This window comes from Syngnathoides biaculeatus, chromosome 6 (assembly GCF_019802595.1).
Source record: "Syngnathoides biaculeatus isolate LvHL_M chromosome 6, ASM1980259v1, whole genome shotgun sequence".
Taxonomy (NCBI): Eukaryota; Metazoa; Chordata; class Actinopteri; order Syngnathiformes; family Syngnathidae; genus Syngnathoides; species Syngnathoides biaculeatus.
Window position 1 is genome coordinate 3,754,388 of NC_084645.1, and position 26,777 is coordinate 3,781,164.

Here is a 26,777-nt window from a genome sequence, read left to right on the forward strand (position 1 = left end):
TTGAAAAAAAAAATGAAAAAGGAGAAAAAAAGAAACAAGATGCTGTCTCCCTGGGAAAGGCATTTGTTGATAAAATCGTCAAGGAAGCAGCAACAGGAGAATATGGCACACACATATTGACACAACCCTCCTACTGATTTAACAGTTCTAAAAGACATACAAAACATGCTCCTCAATGTGAAACCCAGTGATGGCTTACAGAAAAAACTGAATTAGAAGATAATATACATCGGGGGTCTCAAACTGGCGGTCCACGGTCTATTTGGGGCCCCCTCGATGATATTTTGCGGCCCCAGCTTTACTATGAAAGTTTAATGATAATGCGGCCCTGAAGTTTTGTATGAGTGGCACTTTACAGTGTTGTGTGCGAAGCTGGCGAACCCACCAATCACGGTGGGGTTGTGGCTTTCAGCGGTGTGACAGTGACAAGGCTTGATGCGAGCAGAGAAACATTTTTCATTGAGTGAGGCGGGGTATACCCGGAACTGGTTGCCAGCCAATTGCAGGGCACATGGAGACAGACAACAGTCTCACCCACAATCACACCTAAGAGCAATTTAGAGCCTCCAATTAATGCATGTTTTTGGGATGTGGGAGGAAACTGCAGTGTCCTGAGAAAACCCACCCAAGCACGTTTAGGCCGGGATTTGAATCCCAGTCCTCAGAACTGTGTGGCTATTGCTCAAACTATTTGCGCCACTGTGCCACCCAGAAAAGGGCAGTGTAGGTGAAATAGGATACAAAAGCTGACTTGTCTTGTGAGAATGGCCCGAGTGATAAATAAAGAATGAGCAGAAAGGCTAGACTTGTTCAGTTCATGTGATCCAGTAATGCCAGGGATCGCTACACACTTAAAAGTTTAGGAAGTTGGCTGGAAGATGTGACAGGGTGGGTCCAGTGTGAGCGTTGCCCACCTCAGGAACATGTTTTTTATTAGTTTGATCGCGTTTGACCCCATGATGTGGCCGTAGCTGGTACCTGGTACGATGTAAAAAATAAGGGTCCGATTATGATAGCCAAGGTACAAAATTTGGAATGATACCCTACAGGGTTTAAAATTTAACCTCCAGATTCTGTTTCTGGTTAGAAAAGGTACATAAATGGTCCAGAATGGCAAAAGGACTATGTTCGTAACATTCTCTTGACACGTAAGGGTACAAAACAGGTGGTAGCTCTATGGAAATTCATTTCGAAAGAGGCCACTGTTGTACAGACAGTTGGAACACTGTTTGAACAAGTAAATGCTGGATGGCAATATGTTGTTATTTTAACAATGTTTAATTAAGTTAAAAATGAAAACCTTGGGGTGATATCACGCAAAATTTAACCTGCCTAAAGATTTTCAATTTTATACATATTAAATATTGAAGGGTAGCACTGTGGTGCAGCTGTAGTGCCTTGGCCTCACAGTTCTGAGGACTGGGGTTCAAATCCCGGCCCCCATCTCTCTGGAGTTTTGCATGTTCTCCCCGCCACCCTTGTGAGAATAAGCGGGTCAGAAGATGGATAGATGGATAAATATTGAAGAATCCTTTAGTTCATGTATAGCAATTTCATTAGAAGCTACAAGTACTATTCGAAATTGTGCCTGCTGTTACATACTGCAATCAAGAATTCTGTGTATTTTTTGCAGGGAATGAATTTTCCTGACATTGAATGGGATAACAGTGGGCTTCCTTGTAATGACCACAAGGATTGTTGTTTGACACACAGCATCCCGATGACTGATGGACAACTGATATCTTAAAGAGATGCAGCTGACCCAAGAGCTCCATCTCAGTACATTGGCAGCGATACAGAGCTGCTGTTCAATTTTGAGAGCAATTTCATGAACTCTGAATGATCAGAAAGACTTCAGTTTTTTCTTTATCTTTAAAGGGTTTCATTCCCTTCAGTTATCCATGAAAAGCACAGTTAAGTCCACTGTAAATTTATGTCTCCATATTAATGGTTTATTTCAGTGCTGAAATTGAGAAGGAATACATTGTCATTCGAATCAAAACGAGCATATAACCACATTTTTCTGAAACCTTAGCTTCACATATGTTTTGTGATTACACAAAGAGCTTCACCTTTACAACTTCAATATTTCGAACAAGCGGAATGGTGGCCGATTGGTTAGAATGTCTGCTTCGCAGTTCTGCGGACTTGGGTTCAAATCCCGGTCCCCGCCTGTCTGGAGTTTCCATGTTCTCCCCATAACTGCCAACCAAGTGCTGAAGTGTCTTGCTGGTGTTCTGGGGAACCAGCGGATGCCCTTCCACCCATGTCAGCCAACTGGCAAACAGGGTTGTTTGTTTAGGATGGGAAGAGTCAAACCAGCCACACCAACAAGCAACCAGACAGCGGACAGCTTGGCAGTGCACGAGACTGGAAGCTGCTGGCAGACCTGGACATCAAGCTCTGCTTCCCAGCTGAGATTCCGACTACCACCCTGTGAGCAGATCTGGTGCTTTGGTCTGCCTCTCTCAAGCACTAATTTCAGTGTTTGTTCGTTATTCTCTTATGTACCCTGGTATAGCAGGACTTTAAGAGAGCATCATTTATACCTCATCTAAATTTAATTTGTCAATACGAATTTCTGCAAGCAGTCATAAAGAAAAAAAATAATGTATTTTTCCAAATCTATTTAAAATCATGATGCACACATGCATTTTATGTCAGACTTGACTTTAAAGTCTTGGAATGTTTATTTTCAGAGTCTAAAGCTACTTTTCAGATTATATTTGCTTTGGAGTTGTCGGCTTTTGCAAATTAATAAATATGTAGAGTGGGTAAGTGGCACTGCGAAGTGTGTACCAGTATGCATCGTTCAATATACAGAATGTCTGAATGGCACTTGTCGGCTTTTGCTCTTGAACTCTTCAAATTATGTTTGAATTCCAAGGTTCCACTGCATTTATATAATGACTTTGGAATAGAAAAGGAATACCACATTTCCCAACACACTTTTCACCCATTTATTAAAACACCACGAAAATAGTAAAACAAAGTGAGCACACTCACAAAGAAGCAAGTGTTGCCACAGTTCTCTCACCAAGAAACTCACAAGCATGTTTTGTGTGTGTGTACGTGTGTGTTCACATACATTCACAATTAGTTTAAATAAAATCATGTTTGAATATGTTTGAATGTTTTTTTGTAATACATTAAATGTGATAAAGGTGAAATTTAAACATTGGAATATATTTTCACTAGGGTTTCAGATTAACTTTTTGGATTACCATCCACTGTGGGTACTGTTTTTCTCAAGATTTCAGAATCCCGTCAGAGTTTCTACTTTGCTCATGTTATGGGGAAGCGGGGACATTGAGTCCGAGTGGACCATGTTCTGCGCCTCAATTGCTGAGGCAGCAGACCACAGCACTCGCCGTAAGGTAGTTTGTGGATCTCGCGGTGGCAATCTCTGGACCTTTTGGTGGACTACAATGGTGAGGGAGGCCATCAAGCTGAGTAAGGAGTCCAATCGGGAATTTTTGGCCTGTGGGACTTCTGAGGCAGCTAATGGGTGCCAGCTGGCCAAGCAGAATGAAGCTACAGGCCATTCGGTCCCTTTATGACTGGTGTCAAGAGTTTGGTCCGCATTGCCGGCAGGAGGTCAGAGTCATTTCTAGTGAGGGTTGGACTCCGCAAAGGCTGCCGTTTGTCACCAATTCGGTTCACATAAATCAAAAATAAAATCATGACAGCTTTTGTGCTTACCTAGACATTTATGAAATGATCTTTTGTAAATTTCTTCAGGAAAAATGTACAGTGGTGAATCCAGCTAATCAATATTTCTTTTGATAAAAATCAAAGAAAATGCATAATTTAATCCACTGACCACTGACAACCTGTAGCAAAGTCACAGTTGTCCCAATCTACTGTTGTGCTCTTAGATATCACAGCAGTGTTACCTCACTTGCATATCTACACATCTTATAAAGACTGCATAGAACAACTACAGTCCAGTATAGTCTCTTTTACTCTCCATTTTTTTAACCTTTCCCGGGACGGTCTGTTCTGGTTGGTAACCAGCTGAACTGGTATGGTTCACGTGGCACCAGTAGATTGATATCAAGTGTCTTCTGTTCTTTATCACTGTTCACGTTCATGTACCCAAGCAGTGACATTGCCCCCTTACACACTTCCTGAATGTGCTTGACCTTATTGTGTGGAAGCATGGTTCGCCAAGCCTGGGAGACATCCACAGCATTTCTTGAAGTGATTTTAAAGGCCTCTTTTCTGGAAGCTTTGCCTTTTCCATGCGTGAGCTTATAAATCCATTCCTCTAGCTGATGTGTCATGTTCAGACCTACAAATTCATACATGGCACTTATTTCCCGTTGTGGATTTAGGGCTACATCCTCATAGCGGACCATTTTATATCGGCCTTTTAGAAATGGTGGGGGTTTCTGTAGGGCCCTTTCACTAATGCGCACATGGCTCCGGCATATCTCCTGCATGACTTGGGTTTGGACCTCAGGTGATGGTATATTTCTCTGCTCCAATACAACAGCATTATCGCTAACAAAAGCTTTGGCAGACTGGTCTCTTGAGTGCACCACAGCCCGTGGATCCCGAACCAGATGAATGATACGGAGGTCAAGGCTTGGATCCTCAAAGAGAGGGTAGAGGGATTCCAGTTCAAAAATTCGTACTGATTTTAACAGTACATGACTGTAAGAACTGCAGGCCTCCTGCACACCCTGTTGGTCCAGGGTATCACACATTTGCAAGCATTGAGTTTGATTGCTGAAATCCCCACGTGGTGTGAGAGAACAAGCTGGCGGTGAGCACAAAGCTCGACTGTGACTCCACATGAACAAAGAGGACATGTTATTGTGCTCTGGAAGGTAGGCATCCGTCACTGAGAAATCACAATGGAACACACTGCGCATTAGATCCCTTACAGCCATTCGCAGCGCATGTGCCCCAGAGTTTTTCAGTTTGGTCCAAATATGCCAGGCAGGCTCCATGAGATAGAAGACAGACGGATGTTGACTGAAAACCTGACCAACAAATGATGATCCTGATCGCCATGACGACAGCAGCAGGACATGGACTTTCCCATTGGAGGGGGTGGAGTCACAAGGATTTAGCTGGATGTACCAGCCAGAGAAGAGAAACACTGCTGCTCCCTGCAGGATAAACAGGAAAACCATAGTACTGAGGTTCACTCTGTAACGGGGCATGAGTGATTGTGGATTAGTATCTTATGGATCCTTTCCCGTGGTGGAGTTTCACACTTCCCGTCCTGAAAAAGAGGCAAAGAAAGGGAATAACAGGTTTGAGGATAGGAGCGTAGGAAAATAGGGAGCATAATTCTCACTGCCGGCATTTTGAAAAATCCACTTTCGGTTATAAACACATGGATCCGCGAGCATTGCAGCTGTGAACAATGATGAAATGGCAATTTCCATACAGTACTGGGCTAACTACACGGCTGATCAACCAAAACTACTATGAAAATCTGAGAATTCGGTCGCAGAGTGAGCATGTTCTCCATTTTGTAAGTGAAGAGGACGATGTCTCAGCCGTTGTTCAGGCATCAATGTGTGATAAATCGGACAAAGTAAAGGTAGGTGCTCGGCAAGCTGCAACCACCCCTCGGACCTATCTACCCTCCCCAAATTGTAATAGTGTAAAAATAATTCCAAACAAAAGCTGATTTCTGATGCCAGTTTAAAGCATCACAAACAATGCACATGGAAAAGGGGATTTACACACCTTTTCTCTCTCTGACACACACACATATCCTACACAACCTTATTGTTGTCACTGAATGCTTCATATATCTCACTCATAATCATACAATACAGAAGAGTTTTTATTTTCAGATCAATTTTAGTGATGGATACAGCGTAACCACCTCTTGTGAATGTGTTTTGCAGAATTCACATGAGGCAGCAGCTTTGTTGTATGGGTGGGTGAGATTTTTCATAAATCGAACAATGACTGAGAAATTACCAATCATTAATTACTAATATAAAAGTTGCACCACATATATATTTTTCATTAAAAACGTGTGTCTACATATGTGATATAAACACATGTAATGTACTTTTGTGATTTGAAACATGCTAATAGGTACAAATGTAAGAGCAAAACAGATGTGAAAATGTGCATGGCTGAAGCATTCAAAGCCAATGAAGAAAGACATACAAACTATAGATGACTTGCTCCCACCAAGCATGCCTAACTACTGGTACAAAGGCAACAAATTACTCTGAGGAAAGAAAACTAATTTTGAATGATCTTTAATGATATGTTACATATATATTATTAAAGTCTTTTTTTTGGTGTACATATTTTAACACAATATAAATCATGCATGAATAGAACACTTGGGAGACAATTTGATGACACGGATCGTGCCTTTCCAGATCAAAAATGATCTAAGTTGTTCAAATTTATTGGTACACATATTTCATTATATATAAGTATGAATAGAAATGTATCTGAAAAAAATCCACCAGCTGTAATATTGACTGACAATTTCATGTAGATATTTATAATATCAAACTTGCATATTTTTCCTCATTTACAGGTCTGAAGTAAGCTCCTGCTGCTATAGTTGAGGATCTACTCATCATCATCATGTCTATTTAAAGCAGACAATGGCAGTGGTTGTCTCTCCTCCAGTCATACAACAGACTGCAGAAGCTACTTCTGGATAGAGGACAAATTCCATGTGGTTGGTGATAAGAAGGCTATGTATCACAGCTTCCAATTTTGGCAGAGTACCAACAGCACCACGAAAAAGCCGGTAAATTGTCATCAACATATCCTAAAAGAACAACATATCGTGTATCACAATGTACAATTTCTTGCTTTCTCCCAACGGTAGTTTGTCTGTGTTATTGAAGAAGAAACTAATGTCACAGTACAATTTGGAATTAGTCGAAGAATTGGCATGGGGGATCACCCTGAAGCTGATGCCCTGCGACTCTACCAGGATCAACTAGGTGGTGCTGGATGTGAAACTCCTGCGTCACATTTTTTCCATATTTGCATCAAAAATATCAAGTTCCCTTTCATTATTAAGGTATCTGGCTTCACAAGTCGGGGTTTTTTGTGGTGTCTCCAAGTGGAATTGTCCTCGGCCCCCATCAAGGCAAGATATTCTGGCAAGCACCGGAGGCCCAGGACCAAGTGCCTAAATTGATCAAGGTCAAGTGTGCATATTCAGCAGTACAGATGAAAATAATGGATGCAGCAAAGACACTTGAAACCTTCTTGCTTGGTGAGTGGTTAAACTTACAAATATGCAATTTAATGCTAATTTAACATTGTCTTTTGTTCTTATTCTGGTGTAATTTCATAAGTACAAAATGACAACCTCATCCTCAAGAAAAGTCATGCAAACTATCAACAAATACACGGTCAGATGTACCTAACAGGAACAAGATGCTGTGACCTTGTGGCATGGCCACCACAAGACGATCCCATCATCATAGATCTTGACTCCCCAGCCTGGATATCCTTGTGGAATTTTATTTTTCAAAATTTTTACCTTCAATTACAGAATAACTATCTTCAATAGTTGTATCCGATCGGATACCATTGTTTTTTCGTGAACGCCGGCACTGGATCGGACTCAACTTTGTAAGACCAGAAGATAATATTTTTACAGATTTTAATGGTGGTCACAAAGTTAAAAAAAAAAACCATTAACAATATGTTGTAACCCTATAATTGATTTATTATCATGTGGAAAAGGTGACTAATAAGTTATTATTTGTTTAAAGAAAACTATGTTTTTGATTGTAGTGCGGGTGGCATGGTGGATCAGCTGGTAAAGCGTTGGCCTCATGATTAGATGTTCAATCAGTTTGCATGTTCTCCCCGTGCCTGCGTGGGTTTCCTCCGGGCACTCCGGTTTCCTCCCACATCCCAAAAACATGCAACATTAATTGGACACTCTAAATTGCCGCTGGGATAGGCTGCAGCACTTCCCGCAACCCTCGTGAGGATAAGCAGCAAAGAAAATGGATGGATGGATGGATGGATGGATGTTTGTACTGCTGATTAATACAGCCCTATGGGAGGACAAGCCAGTGCAATCGATAGTCCGGTCCCAAGCCTGGATAAATGCAGAGGGTTACGTCAAGAAGGGTATCCAGCATAAAACTGCGGCAAACAAATATGAGCATTGATCTAAAGAATACCATACCAGATCGGTCGTGGCACAGGTTAACAACGCCCATCCCCGGCACCGTTAACCTGCAGGGCATCGGTGGAAATTCAGCGGCTGTGGGTCGAAGACAAAGAGGAGTAACCAGATTCATCGGCAGAAGAAGAAGAGGAATGCACAGAGCCTACAACTGGGTGTAGGGACTTTGAATGTTGGGACAAAGACAGGAAAAGGTCAGGAATTGGTTGACATGATGATAAGGAGAAAGGTTGATATATTGTGCATCCAAGAGACCAGGTGAAAAGGTAGTAAGGCAAGAAGTTTAGGAGCAGGGTTTAAATGATTTTACCATGGAGTACATGGGAAGAGAAATGGAGGTGGGGTTATTTTAAAGGAAGAGGTGGCTCAGAATGTCTTGGAAGTGAAAAGAATATCAAATCGAGTGACGAGTCTGAAATCTGCAATTGAGTGTGTTATGTATCATGTGATTGGCGGATATGCCCCACAAGTCGGATGTGACTTAGAGTTGAAAGAGAAATTCTGGAAGGAACTAGATGGAGTACTTCTGAGCATCCCATACAGAGAGAGTTGTGATTGGTGTAAATTGTAATGGCCATGTTGGTGAAGGAAACAGGGGTGACAAAGAAGTGATGGTTAAGTATGGCATCCAGGAAGAGGAACTTTGAGAGACAGACGGTAGTGGACTTGGCAAAAAGGATGGAAATGGCTGTAGTGGACACATCCAGAAGAGGCAGGAACATAGAGTATCCTACAAGAGCAGAGGTAGAAGCACACAGGTGGATTATATTTTGTTCAAACGAAGTAATCTGAAGCAGGTCACTGAAGGTAGTGGTAGGGGAGAGTGTAGCTCGACAGCATCGGATGCTGGTGTGGAGGATGACTCTGGTGGTGGGTAGGAAGATTAAGAAGACAAAGATAGAGCAGAGAATCATGTGGTGGAAGCTGAGAAAGGCAGAATGTTGTGTGGCCTTTCGGAAAGAGGTGAGACAGGTTCTCAATGGACAGGAGGATCTCCCAGAAGACTGTACGACTCCAGGCAAGGTGATCAGAGAGACAGGCAGGACAGTATATGGTATGTCTTTTGGAAGGAAAGAGAAAGAGACTTGGTGATGGAACCCCAAATACAAGAAGCCATACAAGGAAAGAGATTAGTGAAGATGTGGGACACTGAGAGGACTGAGGAGAGGCGAAAGGAATACATTTCTATCCGACATAGTGTAAAGGTAGAGGTGGCGAAGGCTAAACAAGAGGCATATGACGACATGTACACCAGGTTCGCCACAAAAGAAGGAGAAAAGGATCTCTACAGGTTGGCCAACTTGTTCAACAGAATACTAGCACAGTCGCAATGAAGAGACAATAGGAAGCAGAACTGGAGATAGCAGAAATGAAGATGTTCTCTCTAGGAGTGAGCAGGATTAGAAATGAGCTCATTAGAGGGACAGCCAAAGTTGGATGTTTTGGAGACAAGGTTCGAGAGAGCAGATTTCAATGGTTTTGACATGTCCAGAGGCGAGAGCGTGAGTATATTGGAAGAAGGGTGCTGAGGATGGAGCTGCCAGGCAAAAGAGGGAGAGGAAGACCAAAGAGAAGGTTGATGGATGTTGTGAGGGAAGACATGAGGGCAGTTGGTGTTATACAGGAAGATGGCTTACATGGAAAAAGATGTCACGCTGTGGCGAGCCCTAAGGGGACAAGCCGAAAGGAAAAGAAGAAGAAGAAGACTTGCACTTCTTTTTTGCAAAACAGTCAAGGAGATAAATGATAAAGGTCACATTAGTAGAGCAACATGAATACAGAATTCAATTAAGTTATTACTAAAACCAGGTAAAGACCCCAATCTTCTGGCTAATTATTGTCCCAGGTAAGGGTGATTAAGGATAGAGACAGAAATGTGTTTACTGGTGCGAGTCGTGTGCTAAATAGATGGAAAGCTTACGGCCATGCTACCCTGAGAACGCCCGATCTCGTCAGATCTCGGAAGCTAAGTGCGTTTGGTCCTGGTGAGTACTTAGATGGGAGACAGCCTGGGAATACCAGGTTGTAGGAATAATTGTGATCATAATTATCATACATCTGCTTCCAATAAAGAAATTCTTTGCTCTGCTCTAGATAACGTGGCAGCCTCCTAGGAGGAGATAGCAAGAACAAAAACGTCTAATCATCAGAAATGTTAGAACCAGGAGCACCTGCTGCCTGTTAAAGAAATGATGACGACACATGTATTCAGCAATCTTCCACACATGCACACACACATGAACATGAACAAACATGTACACTTTGTTTCCAACTGTTTTGCTTGCTGTCTCCTTTTTGTAACATCCATGCAAATAAGGGGCGTCTTAAAACTAAATAAATAGAGGTGCTGAAGAGAGGATAATCAGAGAGTGCAGTGGTGAATTGTACGAGACAATTCCTCTCCTCTCGAGACTTGAACTGGTGTCTTTGCTTCATTTTTTGTCCTGTTTAATGAATGTCTGATTGGTGAACCTGACACAGGTGCTGTAATCTTCTCTCCCGACAAACTGAGGAGGGGTTGCGTCAGGAAGGGCATCTGGCGTAAAACTGCGCCAAACAAATAGGCGTGTTTCTAAGATGACCCGCTGTGGTGACCCCTGATGGGATAAGCTGAAAGGAAAAGAAGAATTAGTCTAAAATCAAGTTTCATGATTCTCAAAGTTTTTGGAAGATGCAAATTACATTTTTGAGGGAAAGAGGTTGTTCCCCAAAATCTCACAATACATGGCTGTGGTCATACTCTCCTTAATACAGTGCAGTCGTACTGTCCCATGTGCAGAAAAATACCCCCAAAAGATGATGATACCACACCCATGCTTCACAGTAGAGATGGTGTTCTTGGGATGGAACTCTTCATTCATCTTCCTCCAAACATGGTTAGTGGAATTATGACCAAAAAGTACCATTTTGGTCTCATCTGACCACAAAATATTCTCCCATGACTCCTCTGCATCATCCAAATGGTCATTGGCAAACTTAAGATGGGCCTTAACATGTGCTGGTTTAAGCAGGGCAACCTTCCCTGCCATGCATTTTCAATCATGTTTAGCTTCTTCCATTTTCTAATGATCGCACCAACAGTGGATCTTTTTTCACCAAGCTGCTTGGCAATTTCTCTCTAGCCCTTTCCAGCCATGTGGAGTTGTACAATTTTGTCTCTGGTGTCTTTGGACAGCTTTTTGGTCTTGGCCATGTTACAAGTTTGAGTCTTACTGATTGTATGGGGTGGATATGTGTCTTGACCTCACACAGGTGCATCTGATTCAGGATAATACATGGAGTGGAGGTGGACTTTTAAAGGCGGACTAACAGGTCTTTGAGGATCAGAATTCTAGCTGATAGACAGGTGTTCAAATACTTATCTGCAGCTGGATCACACATAAATTGTTAAAAAAAAAATCATACGTTGCGATTTCTGGATTTTTAAGATTATCTCTCTCACAGTGGACATGCACCCACGTTGAAAATTTCAGACACCTCCATGATTTCTAAGTGGGAGAAATTGCCATATAGCAGGGTGTTCAAATCCTTATTTTCTTCACCGTATATTATTTTCTCCTATTACTTATATAATATGACATTTCCATGAAAACAAATAGATCTTAGACTTCCTTTTTTTTGCCTTTGTCACTTAAGCTATCTTTACCCTTAAACAACCCGCAGCTCTCGGCGGACTTGCGGCACTCGTGAAAGCACAAAAGCATATCAGAGTTTTTTTAAATGTACATGCTATGGAAGTAGACAAGTGCCACCGGGATTTGAATTTGAATAGGATTTGAAATTAAAATGATATTGAAACGTAATGTGGATTTGAATTTGAAATGTTAAATTCAATAATTCGCTGTCTGAAATTCAACTTCGTTGTTAAAATTCAACTTGTTGTTAAAATTCATTTTCGTTGTGAAGAAGACGGTGTTACATTAGGTTAGAGACATTAGCAAAGGATTTCAGAACCCAACACCAAGCAGCCAGCCAATCCTGTTTCGCTTTCTTAGTCACGTGACGTGAAGTGGCGGGCAAATAGAGGGCTTGCGACCAACATCACCGAGCATGCGCATTAATTGTCCGCCATATTGGAAAACAAACAAGTATACCGGAGGCCGTGTCCCCACGCACCAGTGACTCCATTATTTTTTCAAACTTGCACAGACCAACCAACCTCCAGGTATGGTTAACTTCTGCGATGTGGTTGGGTGCTCCAACAGAGCAGGGTCTGATGTAAACAAGTCATTCTTCAGGATTCCAGCTGTTATAACAAGGCAGAGAGAGCAAACTAAATTAAATTTTGTATTGACAATTTTTGAGGAGGACTACGGATTGGTGAGACATAGGATGCTATTGTTGCCAAGAACTTGGAAATGAATTGATCTGGGTCTGAAAATGGTGAATGGCATCCAAATTGGCACCAGCTTCAAGGGCACTATGCAGTTGGTGTCTTTGTCTTTGCTGAAATCAAGTCAATTTCACAAATTGGACGATACTCCACATCCTTTAAAGGTGGTGGCAGCTTCCAGTATGCTTTCTCTTGCGTGACAGTCTTTGAGTCCTGTATCCTGATATTGGTTTCAACCCAAAACAATCGCTGCAACGTGTGAACAAGCTTCTCCCAGGCCAGCCTTGGAGTTCCGATGTGCAGCAACAATTTTGCCACTTTGTTCAGCGATCACCCAAGGCCAAAGGGGCTTTTCTCACAACGGTTGGGAATGCAGAACCTGTAAAGACAATAATGGAGTTTTTATCATACATGCATGTATACATGTATTAAGTATCACACACTTGTAATTAATATTACTGAATATTTTCACCTGTCATTATTGTAGCAAATGAATGAATATAAGATGGAGAAATTTATATTTTATTGAAAAATGTCTATTTCAAATATGATTTTGAAAATATACGTAGTACAAAGAGATGGAAACAAAGAAAACTCTTTCCTCCATGGCGTTACTTAACTGTCAAATTATAAGTCGCAAATGATCATTAAATTACTCCTGGCCTCACAAACATTAAATACATTTAAATGTACATGAATTAAATAATTGGATTTGCTAAAAAAGCTGTAGTGGGAATGTCTACATTAAACTGAGCAAAGTCACAATGTCATGAAATATATATCATATGAAATGTAAACACTGACCTTTCTACTAACTAGTTGGTATCCATTTTTGACAACAGCTCCCACGTCGCGAACCAAGCCACACACAAACTGATTGTATGCATCCATGCTCTTGTCAGCTTTCAGGTCATCCATGGAATAAACAATTGGAGTGAAGATAAAATAGTTCACAATGTCGAGGTAAGTTACAGTATGTAGCATCTGTTTCCCATTCCTGTTTGGGTAACTCGTAAGGGTCAACTCCATCAACCAGAGCAAGTTTCTCCTTGTAACGATTCCTTTTGACAGCAAGCTGGGTGTCAACATGTTCACACTTGGCAGAAGGGAAGAAGCAGTGACAAAACAATATAAAAACAGATTCATTACACCTAGACTTAGTTGAACCTCCCAATATGGTGGACAACTGATGCTTGGCAGAGATGCCACTTGGGGTCGTGTCACCTGACTAACAAAGCGTAACTTGATTGGCTGGGTGCTGTGAAGCTTTGTCTCCCCCATGACCGTCACAGAGATGTCACGTGACTTAGAAAGCGTAACAGGATTGGCTGGCTGCTGGGTTCTGAAATCCTTTGCTAATATCTGTAACCTAAAGTAACCCCGTCTTCTTAAAAAAAAAACAGAATTTTAACAACGAAACTGAATTTCAGACAGTGAATTATTGAATTTTAAATTTCAAATTCAAATCCTATTTCAAATTCAAATCCACTTGGTATTTCAAATTCAAATCCACTTAGAATTTCAAATTCAAATCCACTTAGAATTTCAAATTCAAATGCACGTAACATTTCAAATTCTATTCAAATTCAAATCCCGGTGGCACTTGTCTACTTCTTATATATGCGCACGTGCTTTGCTTGAGTTAATTGAAGTAGTTGTGAGCATGTAATGCTTGAATTTATTACAGTATTTGCACCTGCGGTTTGCTTAACTTTATTACGGTTGTTCTGGGTATTGTGAAAACAAGCTCAGTGTGTTAGTGTGCATGTTCATCGATGGATGAGTGAGATGAGACTGCGCACATGTGTGCAGCGGAAGGGAGAGAATGGGGGGAAAAAAAGCACGACGGCGACTGGGTAAGAGTAGCATTATTGTTCCCGCCACCCGGCTCAGCTGTGCAACAAGGGAGTTAACCCTGAGGAGGATGCCCTCTGACTGGAGAAGACGTCTCCCCTGCATCTCTCGACCACAGTCAGATTACAGTCGTAGGAAAGTTTAACACGGTATCTTTGCAAAACTGGCATGCGCATTGAATGAAAATAGCTCAAACTTTCTCATTCGGATAATGGTCTTTAGCGACAAATTGTGTAACAAATCCAATTAATGCTCATTACAGTTAGCATGTATTCTAGTAGTTGTTTCGGTGTGCTTGAAAGCTACCATATGATGACGCTCACAAATGTCATGGTCTTAAATAGAATCACTCGCTAGTGAAGACTTTTACTTTTATTGCACTTTCATGATTTGCTTAAATATGACATTATACATTTAATCAATGGATAAAGTGTTGTCCATTTGCTAATCAGACAAGAATGTGTTGTGGAGCCGGTGGTTGTCCTTGATCTTTGTACGCAGAAAACCGGCTGGTGCCATCCTCCTCTCCCAGGCGTTGCCGTAGAGACGAACGACACCAGATAAGGAGCGGAAAGTTACCATCCCGGCCCAGGACCAGACTGCGGTGGTTGGGGGGGCAGCCACTTTTACCATGGACCCAAACATATAAAAACCTTGTGTTACCGAGCAGCTTTTGTCTTCTTCTTTGGCTATCCTGCCAGAAGACACACGTCTTGTGTGTGGCAGATACCTCGATAACACCTGGACGTCTGTACTGTACATTCCTTTGTAATACATCCATTTACTGTTAACTTTTTTCAAATGATTGGTCATATCTTCCTCGACTCATGAACACGCGTAGGGTCCAAACTTGCAAATCCCTACAATTTGGTGACCCCGACCGTAAATCGAGGGAGGTAGACGAGCGTTGGCCGTCGACAGATGAGATTAAGACATATGAGAAACACAGGAGTGTTATACGGACAAGTCGAGGGTGGTCATCTGTACTTCTGACTTCTCCAGGTCGCGACCAAAACCAAAGATAAACAGAAGCCTGTTTACTGTCAAATTCTGCATATTGAACTGCTTAAATTTGAGAAGTCATTGGTATCAGATTGTTCATGCCTCACATGAGTTATTGAGAATAAGAGAATATGAGATAAAGAGAATAAGAGATAGAGAAGTTGTAAATCCCGTCGTAGATGACGTATATTGTAGATGTACAATTGCACTGTGAGGTTTACCAGTTACACCTAAGGAGGATGTGATCCCTTAAAAACAGAGGGTTTGCCGTCGGTTTGAGCCTGGGACGTCACAAGGCTAATTTGTTGCGCGATAGGAATTGGGTTGGGTTTAGTCGAAGAAGAGTGACCACTAAATTAAATAATCATGGATGGTAAATTTGATCATGAATGTGCTAAATATAATCCAATTTAATATGAAATGTACATTGAAATTGAGCAGCAAATGATGCTTAATGTTGACAAAAAGAAACAAGATAAAGAAAGGAAGCGCGCATTAAAATAATGGCAAAAGCACAACTCGGGTAAAATTCGCAATTCAGACAAACTGACGAAGTTAGAGGACATTGACAGAGACTATGTAAATATCAATATAAACGTAAAAGACGGATGTTTGAGACAGATTAAATAAGGGCTAATGGAATTTAAAGAGGTGAACAGATAAATGCGCACTGCGCATTTAATGACGGTGACAGTGACGGCAACGTTGAAGAAAAAAGGGTAACGGTAAGTTGCATGAAGGTAAAGTAAGTGAAAAAAGGGTAATGGTAAGTCGAATGAAGGCAAAGTAAGTAAAGAAGATGGTACAGTTACCGGACCAGCGCCGAGCGCGCCCCTGTATCCACAACTCTCTTCGCCCTATGCGGGGGAGATGGACGTTGGAACGTGACCAGGAAACAACCCGAGACAGCTGGTAAGATGGCATGTGACGTTGAGGGCATCAAGGAGCCCATGAGGAAAAGAAGATGGAGCTGAGAAAAGTTGTATTTGATATGTGGATGCGAGTGAAGGCCTGCAAAAATGAGGAAGGAGGCACATCAAACACCCACGCATGAGCCCTGGATCACACGTAAGTACACCACACACACACCACACACACACACACACACCACACACACACACACACACACACACACACACACACACACACAGAGTGTTGTTGATTTGATGTAAAGCGTCCTCTCTTGCATCTGAAATAACACGATGACTGTTATATCATTATTATTATTATATATTATATTATGGCAGCACGGTGGTGCAGCTGGTAAAGCGTTGGCCTCACAGTTCTGAGGTCCCGGGTTCAATCCCAGACCTGCCTGTGTGGAGTTTGCTTGTTCTCCCTGTGCTTGCATGCGTTTTCTCCCACATCCCAAAAACACGTGTATGAGATGCGGAATACAAATAAATTTGCTTTGCTTTGCTTTACAATGACGCCTATGAGAGAAGCTCCTGCAGGCCCAATATACAAGCTGTTTAATCTTAAAGATGTTGATACTGTAGATGTATATGACATAAGATATGTTGATACAATATACTTACTGCTAACTTGTCTCATCTCTCTTCTGGTGGTAATGCATTGCTGTCTAGTTTTGTGGAAACTTTAAAGGGGTATACACTCTGCATGGGATACTGGAGACAAGCAGCATCTAGATCATGCACTAGTATTGAACAACAAGAAATTGAGACAACTGCAGGTATGCTGAATGTACCCAACGGAACCATATTAAGAGCACACTCAGAGAGAGGTTCCCCACTCCTGTTCCAGCCGCACCCACTTCTTTCCCCTATGTTAAACGACCCACTTGAGCACTTGACGAAGCTTACTAAAGTTTGGACTGAATCGACTGGACATCACAACTGGAAAGTCTGGTTAGGAAGAGGCTATGTTCAGGACTGCGATCCTGGCAGGTCTCCCGGAACTAGTACAGACCACTCTTAAAGCTGACCCTGACCTCCTGTCCGGAGATGAGCCTAGATTTAGACGGCACTTAGTCCATCACCTCTAAATTTATTCAAGCCAACAACAGGGTAATAATGAAATTACTAAACTCCAATAACAATTTATTAAATTACAAGTAGCACAGGACCTAAAGGCCCAAAACGACACCAGATGTAATTTTTTGGCAGGCACAACCACCTAGACATCCAGGTGGGTTCTAGGGTAATAGCTGGGGTGGATACGCAGCAAGGCGTGGAGGGGGCCGGGGGAGAGTGCAACAACATCAACATGATCAAGAATGTTTTGGCTGTGGTTCTCCCGATCACTGGATTAAAGATTGCCTTACAGCTGCTCCACCTTAAGCAAGGGCGTGGTGGCTGGTCCAACAACCGAGGTAGCCAAGGCAGAGGCAGAAACGGCAGCGGCCCACCCTGGCAACAGGATGGACAGCAGCAGGTCGGACAGTACCACTAGGAGCCAAGGGTCCGGCGAGGCAGGTGCCATGATCCCCATCTCTGTTGCGGGGTGAATCTGAACACTCTCGTTGACACAGGGGCAACACACTCCTCACTCAACATCTCGCTCCCGGACACTTTATTGTCACAACACACTGACCAATTGATGGGCTTCTCAGGGACTCAACAGGCCCTGCAATGGACTCAACCCCGACCGACAATCTTGACAGACCTTCCACCATTCGTTTATAATGCCGGCAGCTGACAACGTCTGCCACTCTGGACAATGGCTTATGACATCTGAGAGTGAACCAACTCCAACTGTGGACATTTATTGGGCCCGACTTGAACCACACACATTGCTCACCTGGTCTAATACATCAATTTCTGTTGTGGCAGCCCTGATTAAACACTCTTAGGGCTTACCTGCCTTCACGAGAGCCATACCATTGCACACAATTTTACGACCTCAACCACGATCTAGTATAAATGGAAAACTTTGCATGCATACAAGGTAATGGTTGGGACATTACATCCACACATATATACGCAGCAAGAGAGGGTGTAGCGACATCCTGCTCTCTTACACCAGATCAAATGACATGGTTCAAAATGCAGGAAGAGTCAGTACCCCAGATTTCACTCGCTCTGTCTCCGGGACACTCGGCACGGCAGCTGGGACCTATGGTGAAACAACTGACTCAAATGACTGACTGGGAGGACACACCACTCCCTAACGTACAAATCTCCAAATCTACAGATGCATACTGCATCATTGTTCCTGACGCACCTCCGACAAGAAAGGGACAAGCCGAAAGGGGTCGCTAGAACACGAGACCCTAACTTGAGAACACGGACGTGACTACTCTGACCATGACAACGGCGAGTCAATGTTAAACAAACTGCTTAAATCAGTTTGGTCCTCTGGACCCTTTGATGCTGGACATTGTACTAAGACACCAGACATTAAAATCACTGTTTTTCCAGGATCTCATGTTTACAGACCTCAATATTCTTGGCCGGCGGCTGCTAACCAGGGGATGGAGGACACTCTCACTGGCCTGTGGAATTCTGGAGTCTTGGAAACATCCACCTCCTCATGGTGTACACCACTCAGGCCAGTTTTAAAAGCAGATGGTAACACTTATCGTCTGGCACGTGATTTGAGAGCCGTTAATGATGTAACAACCATACCATTGTTACCTGTACCAGACCACCACAGAATGTTGTCTATCATCACATCTGATTTGAAATACTTCACAGCGATTGATTTGGCAAATGCACACTTCTGTGTCCCACTCGCACCAGAGTGTAGACACTTGTTTGCACTAAAATATCAGGGACACAATTTGCAATACACCAGGTTGCCAGAAGGCTTCAAAAATTCACCTGGAATCTTTAATCAGTGTTTGAAATCATTGCTCTAGGATCTAGAACTCCCAGACGGATGTAAACCCCTGATGTATGTTGATGACCTCCTGTTGGCAGCCCCAACAGCAGAGTCGTGTTTGTCGCTAACTAAACTGCTGAACTCTCTGTCCAACCTTTGACTAACGGCAGGGCCCTGTTCACTGATTGTTGCTGTTACCGTAACCCGAATGGCTCTTTGGCTGTGTAGTGGAGCAGCAGCCCTCAGGTGAATTGTTAACTGTTTCCTCTTCCGTACTAATATCTGCTCCCTCAGCCCAGGCAGCGGAAGTGCTCACACTCTGTCTCGCACTGGAACTGACGGTCGGACAATCTGTCACTGTCTATTCTGACTCATCTTACGCTGTCTCGGCTGCTGTGTTGGACCTGTCTGCATGGAAACGGAGTGATTTTAAAACAGCTAAAGGTACCCCTATTGCACGATTAGACAAAGTCTTGGCCAAACCTTCGGCAGTGGCTATCGTCAAGGTCCCTGGCCACTCCAAATCTACTTCAACCACAGGCCTCGGCAATAATGCTGCCGACTTGGCTGCCAAGCAGGCTGCGGGCTATGTCCCACAGATGCTTGTCCAATTATCTGACAAATCCTCTCCTGACCTGCCCGAACCTCTGTCTCATAGTGAATTGGTTAAAATACAGCACAACGCCTCTCCTGAACAAGGCTCATATTGGCCCCAGAGCCATGCTAACCAAACCGCATGTGGTGGCATCCTAAAATGTCTGACTTGTGTCATGCCCACTGTCGTTACTGGAATATTTGTGTGTTTCTTTTGGCTTGTCCCTTTCGGGGTCGCCACAGCGTGTCATCTCAGATGAACGCATTTATATGTTTGGCACAATTTTTACACCGGATGCCCTTCCTGCCACAACCCTTCTCAGTGAGTGGAGGCCCCAGTGGGATACGAACCCACAACCTCTGGTTTACCAAACCAGTGCTCTAACCACTGAGCTACGGGGCCTCCTCGTGACTGGAATATTTGCCAGCTACAAAATGTTCGCCCCACACTTAGACCGTTGGCAGGTTCATTTGACGCACCCACCTGGCCCGGTGCGGAACTGGTCATGGCTTTGACAGACATGATCACTCCTGTTCAAGGAAAACGCTACCTTCTTGTTTTTGTTTACACCTTTTCCGGATGGCCTGAAGCCTACTCCTGCGCTGGCGAAGACGCCATGTCGGTAATGGAAGCTTTGGTGAACCATTGGATTCCAACGCACGGTTTCTCCGCTCTCATCCGCTCGGACAATGGTGCACATTTCACACCAACACACTGAGCTCACAAGTTTGGTTTTGTTTATCACCTCGCCAGTCAAGGTTCAGTTGAACGTACGAATCGCACGTTGAAGGAAAAACTGGCTACAATATGTACTTCTTCCGGCATGAATTGGGTTCAGGCTCTCCCCTTGCTCGAACGTCTGTGAGACAAACTGTGTCTCGCCCTACTGGTTTCTCTCCTTATGAACTTCTTACAGGTCGTCTGATGCCTGGCCCTTCCTCCTCACTCCAACCGCTGGAGGAAGGCTGTGTTTCCCAAGTTTTCTCATAAACAGTTTTGGACACAACGGCATTCTTTTGCTTCTAATTTCCCTTCACAGATCCAGGACACTCTTCCAACACCACCTCCTGCACTTGATCTTCCTGAGTGGTCATCTGTCTACCTTAAACGACTCTCTCGTAATTGGTCAGAACCCGTTGGTCTGGCCCCCACAAGATGACTGCTCGTACCTCCAAAGCCATCCGCTTGGAGGGAAAAGGATCTAAGTGGTTTGATTATTCAATGCTTCGGCCTACTACAGACTCTTAATTGCACTTTTATTTACTTGTTTGTTGTTTTATTAACCATGATTCCTACAGATGGTACGATTGCTTTTCGGACCACGAGAGGGAGAGCAGGGAATCTATGGCATTCTTATTATTGGTGTGATAGTTGTTCTTGGTATTTTGATCTCGGAAATCGTTCAAAAATACCCCAAAACTACACCTCCTTGTATTCGTTCTCTTTTAACCCGTCTGATTGAGAAGGCGAGGGGTGCCCCAACTGATGGCCGGGGTAATTATGCCCTCATTAGACCCCTGCCCCGACACACTCCTCAAGATGATTTTAGTGTTGCCATCGCTCCCCTTGAAAGTGATACAAAACATCACCAAGATAGTCTGCAAAGGGTGGTAAATGTGAATGGGCACATGCAAGACAACATCTGTCATGATCCTGCCGCTGCAGCCCGGGCTGTACAGGTGCCCGCGCGGTCGCACTAATTCGGAGGCACACACCTGCGCCTCATGCAGGCTGATTATACAGTGTATATATAGGACCCCGATGACGACTGGTCCTCCGCCAGATCGTTGAGCTTCATGCCCCGTTCGAGTATTTACATATCCCTGATCGTCAACCCATGTGTACCGACCTCCGCCTGTTCTCCGACTGACCCCATAAGCCTGACTCCTTTGACACTTCTGCCTTCCTTGATCGATCTCCCGCGTACCGACTCCTGCCTGCTGCGTGAGCAAAAGTCAGCAACGACTCCGTTGAAACTGCAAGGTGGGCATTTCGAGGTGGCGGACCCGTTCCCACTGCAACGTGCGCTTGGCGAGCTGGCGGATCAGTTCCCACTGCAGCGTGAATCTGCGTCAGCAGCGAGTCAGTAGTAGTCGCGACGTCAGCGTAGCTTGGCTGGTTCTTCAATCCTTGCTGAAACCTGGGCCGTGAGAGCCACCAATTCGCCGCTCTGGTGCTCTATCTCTGCTCGCACTTCATGGCAGAACACCTCGTGATTTGGCGGCTGGTACACCCTCTGGGCTGGAAGCTTCGCCACCAGCTGCGGGTCTGCCGGTTTCACCGTTGCCGGCGAGGAGTGGGAGGATGAGGACGGCGTCTCTTCTGGCCGCCATGCGGAGGTCCTGTGTAGATGGCCAAGCGGGTTCCCACAAACGTGTTGGTGTACTCGGACCTACCGGGCAAAGACGCTCAGGTGCTGGAAACGTGGGGAGGTGAAACAAACTGACCGGGATTGAAGATTGGGCGAAGAGTTTCGTAATCGAAATAATCTGAGTCGTACTCAGGCAGCTGGTCATACAAATGAAGGTCCTCATCATAGTCCGAAAAATCAGAGTCCAAAAGAATATGCAGTGCTGGACGGGTCGTTGTCGGGACGTAATCAAAGCTCGCCGGCGGACCGTATGACACAGAAGCGGAGGACGTCATGGAGCCTACCCGGATTGGACAGGCTTGGTCTTCCGGCAGTTGGTCTACCTTGCGTCGGTCCCGGCGTCTTTCCCGCTGGGTCCTGTTTTGGCCAGATCGTTCTGTCACGACCCATCGGAATGGAGGTAGGACCCAAATGCAGGAGGACACAGAAAATGCAAGGTAATTCGGGGAAAAAGGTTTAGTATTAAATGGTCGGGGATCGGGCAGGCAGTCAGGTGCAGCAGCGGTAGTTGAGACGTCGGGCGTAGAGAGCAGGTCAGCGGGCATGCAGGAGTCGGTACACGGGAGATCGATCAAGGCAGGCAAGAGCATCAAAGGAGTCAGGATTACGTGGTCGGTCGGAGAACAGGCGGAGGTTGGTACACACGGGTTGACGATCAGGGATACGGGAGTACTCGAACGGGGCATGAAGCTCAGCGATCTGGCGGAGGACCAGTCGTCATCGGGGTCATATATATATATACACAGGTGATAATCAGCCCACATGAGGCGCAGGTGTGTGCCTCCCAATTAGCGCGACCGCGCGGGCACCCCCACAGCCCGGGTTGGAGCAGCAGGATCATGACATCTTGATAAAACAATTAGCCCAAACTTTGGGCAAAATAGACTTCATGTGGTGTCACGAATAGGATTCACAATGCGCTTATCTGGCGGTGGTGCTCTGGGGCTGCTTCACATATCTGCCAGCTTAAATGGGAGCGTTTTGTCACAATGGAGGTTACTTTCGGCTTGTCCCTTTCGGGGTCGCCATAGCGTGTCATCTCAGATGAACGCACTTATATGTTTGGCACAATTTTTTTACGCCGGATGCCCTTCCTGACGCATCCCTTCTCAGGGAGTGGAGGCCCCAGTGGGATACGAACCCACAACCCCTGGTTTACCAAACCATATCATAAACTAATATAATAATTTAATTAAAATGTAATTTACATTATAAATTTATAATACTGTATATATTATGTGACATGGTGGCACAGCTGTAAAGCGTTGGCCTCACAGTGCTTAGGGCCGTGGTTCAATCCGGCCCAATCATTGAGGAGTTAGCATGTTTTCCCCATGCCTGGGTGGGTTTTCTCCGGGCACTCCAATTTCCTCCCACATCGCAAAAACACGCAACATTAATTGGAGACTCTAAAGTGCCCCAAGGTGTGATTGTGAGTTCAGCTGTTTGTCTCGATGTGCCCTGCGATTGGCTGTCAACCAGTTCAGGGTGTACCCTGCCTCCTGCCAGTTGACAGATGGGATAGGCTCCAGGACAAAGAAAATGTATGTAGTATGTATATATTATATTTATAAGGTTTTATGATGAAAGATTTAACTAAATACCTCTTTTTGTCTCAAATATGCAAATTACAGATACTGTTTACATATTTTCAACATTTTGGTACCTACATAAACTAAATCCCTTGCTACTTCACGGTTTTTCATGTTTCACAGGTGGTTCTGGTCCCAATTAACTGCAAAAAACAAGGGATTGCTGTATATATGTATATGTATGGCTTCCTGGGTTGCTATTCCTGTGCCAAACCACATTTCCTCCAACCTCTACAGAGGGCCCATGTACCTGTCAGCCAAATGCATTTCTGAAGGGGGAAGGGCCACGGCACCGATGGTCGACAAAGCTCAATTACCAGTATTACGGGGGAGGTACTTAAGGGCGAGGCAATAGAAACGGAGACCATTTTACTTGATATTTACCCAGTGTGAATTTTGTGTATTGTTTGCATCAAGTCCTCTTCAATGCACAGATGCCTTTACTAAATTACTTCATTGAGTGGGTCTACAGCAGTGACATCCACAGGTGTCATCTCTCCATCCATTTGGGACATGGGGAAGGGGATGCTTTCCATGGGGGGATGGGCCAATTCACATATTTTTTTTAGCAACTCCACAACTGTTAAAAAATTCTGCCACCAGTGTGATCCAAACCCGGGGACAGGATTGGTCCCCATGTGTTGTTTTATTCAATATCCATTTGAAAATTGTTTAGATAGGTTTGGTTTGCTGCAAGATACTGACAGATATATTATATATATATTTATTTTTTCTGGGAGTACGCATTTTGGAGCTGTTCTGAGCCCCAGGTATATGGATTTGAACTTTCAGACTGGTGGATAGACTGTGATTATGGACAGCAGGCTTTGGGCAGATTCTTGATGGAACAGACTCTGGCAGTGTGACACCATATGGTGGACGACCACAGTTTTACAGTGAAGAAAAGAAGTATTTGAACACCGTGCTATATTGCAAATTCTCCCACTTAGAAATCATGAAAGGGTTAGAAATTTTTATCGTAGTTGCATGTCCATTGTGAGAGAGATAATCTAAAAAGAAAAATCCAGAAATCCCAATATATGATTTTTGGATGATTTATATTGTGTGATACAGCCGCAAATAAGTATTTGAACACCTGTCTATCAGCTAGAATTCTGACTTTCAAAGACCTCTTAGCCCGCCTTTAAAAGTCACCCTCCACTCCATGTATTATCCTGAATCAGATGCACCTGTGTGAGATCGTAGCTGCAGAAAGACACCTGTCCACCGCATACAATCAGGAAGACTCAAAATTGTAACATGGCCAAGTCCAAGAGCTGTCCAAGCACACCAGAGACAAAATTGTACAACTCCACACGGCTGGAAAGGGCTACAGAGAAATTGCCAAGCAGCTTGGTGAAGAAAGGTCCACTGTTGGCGCTACCATAAGAAAATGGAAGAAGCTAAACATGACGGTCAATCTCAATCAGACGAGAGCCCCATGAGAGATATCACCTCGTGGGGTCTCAATGATCATTAGAAAGGTGAGGAATCAGCCCAGGACTACACGACTGGAATTGGTCAATTACCTGAAGAGAGCTGGTACCACCGTTTCCAAGGTGACTGTTGGTAATACACTCAGACGTCATGGTTTGAAATCATGCATGCAACGGAAGGTTCCCTGTTTAAACCAGCACATGTCAAGGCCCGTCTTAAGTTTGCCAATGACCATTTGGATGATGCAGAGTACTTATGGGAGAAGGTTTTGTGGTCAGATGAGACCAAAATGGAACTTTTTGGTCATCATTCCACAAACTGTGTTTGGAGGAAGGCGAATGATGAGTTCAATCCCAAAAACACCACCCCTACTGTGAATCATGGGGGTGGTAGTATGATGCTTTCAGGGTGTTTTTCTGCACGTGGGATAGGACGACTGCACTGTATGAAGAAGAGGATGACCGCGGCCATGTATTGTGAGATTTTGGGGAACAACCTCTTTCCCTCAGTCAGAGCATTGAAGATGGGTCGTGGCTGGGTCTTTCAACATGACAATAACCCAAAGCACACAGCCAGGAAAACCAAGGAGTGGCTCCGTAAGAAGCATATCAAGGTTCTGGCGTGGCCTAGCCAGTCTTCAGACCTAAACCCAATAGAAAATCTTTGAAGGGAGCAAAAACTCTGTTTCTTCGCGACAGTTCAGAAACCTGTCAGATCTAGAAAAGATTTGTGTGGAGGAGTAGGCCAAAATCCCTCCTGCAGTGTGGTGAACAACTACAGGAAGCATTTGACCTCTGTAATTGCAAACAAAGTGTACTGTACCAAATAATAACATTGGTTTTCTGAGGTGCTTAAATACTTATTTGCAGCTGTATCAAACAAATAAATCATCCATTGTGATTCCTGGATTTTTCCGTTTGGATTATCTCTCCCACAGTGGACATGCACCTACGATGAAAATTTCAGATCCCTCTGTGATGTCTAAGTGGGAGAACTTGATTATTATTATTGATTGTTGTACAGACATCCATCCATTTTCTTCACCGTTTATCCTCACAAGGGTCGCAGGAGTGCTGGAGCCTTTCCCAGCTCTCAACGGGCAGGAGGCAGGGTACACCCTGAACTGATTACCAGCCAATTGCAGGGCACATACAGACAAACAGTGGCACTCACAATCACACCGAGTGGCAATTTAGAGTGTCCAATTAATGTTGCATGTTTTTGGATGTGGGAGGAAACTGGAGTGCCCGGAGAAAACCCACGCAGCACGGGGGGAACATGCAAACTCCACACAGGCAAGCCCGGGATTGAAACCTGGACCTCACTGGCGACCAGTTCAGGGTGTAGTCCGCCTTCCGCCCTAAGCGGGCTGGGATAGGCTCTAGCTTTCCCGTAACCCTTGTGAGAATAAGCGGCTTGGATAATGAAATGGCATCATTGTGGATTAAAAAAAATGAAACAAATTTGGAAGCCACCTTTCAAATTTATAGTTCATAGTTGGGTTGGTTTTGTTAGCAATGTATTTTTTTGCTTGTTGACATTTTCATTGTAAGATTGCAAAAACACAAAATTGTTCTTAAAAATGTTTTGATGGGAATCTAAATATCGCCAGATCCTTTATATTAACACAGGTAGTATGTGATTTGTGTACCTTA

At 43.9% G+C, this 26,777-nt stretch overlaps 1 protein-coding gene, 1 long non-coding RNA gene and 1 other non-coding gene across 5 annotated transcripts in view; 1 reads left to right on the top strand and 2 right to left on the bottom strand.

The window, feature by feature from the left end:
- Positions 1-14,981, top strand: part of LOC133501704 (uncharacterized) — a 41,659-nt gene extending 26,678 nt beyond the window's left edge. The window contains exons 4-5 of the long non-coding RNA XR_009795254.1: positions 6,530-7,225; positions 14,844-14,981. This is a non-coding gene — a long non-coding RNA (uncharacterized LOC133501704). The remainder of the gene's footprint in view (positions 1-6,529; positions 7,226-14,843) is intronic.
- The window catches only part of chst6 (carbohydrate sulfotransferase 6), a 66,536-nt gene that overhangs the window by 19,951 nt on the left and 19,808 nt on the right, over positions 1-26,777 (bottom strand). For 2 of the 3 annotated variants that reach the window (XM_061821570.1, XM_061821569.1), the window contains exon 2: positions 1,663-5,236. The exons of the other annotated variant lie outside the window; for it this stretch is intronic. In XM_061821570.1, the coding sequence (XP_061677554.1) occupies positions 3,978-5,174 (1,197 nt within the window). In that variant the 5' untranslated portion in view covers positions 5,175-5,236 and the 3' untranslated portion in view covers positions 1,663-3,977. Of the gene's footprint in view, positions 1-1,662; positions 5,237-26,777 lie in introns of those variants that run through there. 3 annotated transcript variants of the gene reach the window in all.
- Positions 20,052-20,124, bottom strand: trnat-ggu (transfer RNA threonine (anticodon GGU)). The gene has a single exon. It is a non-coding gene; the product is annotated as a tRNA-Thr (tRNA).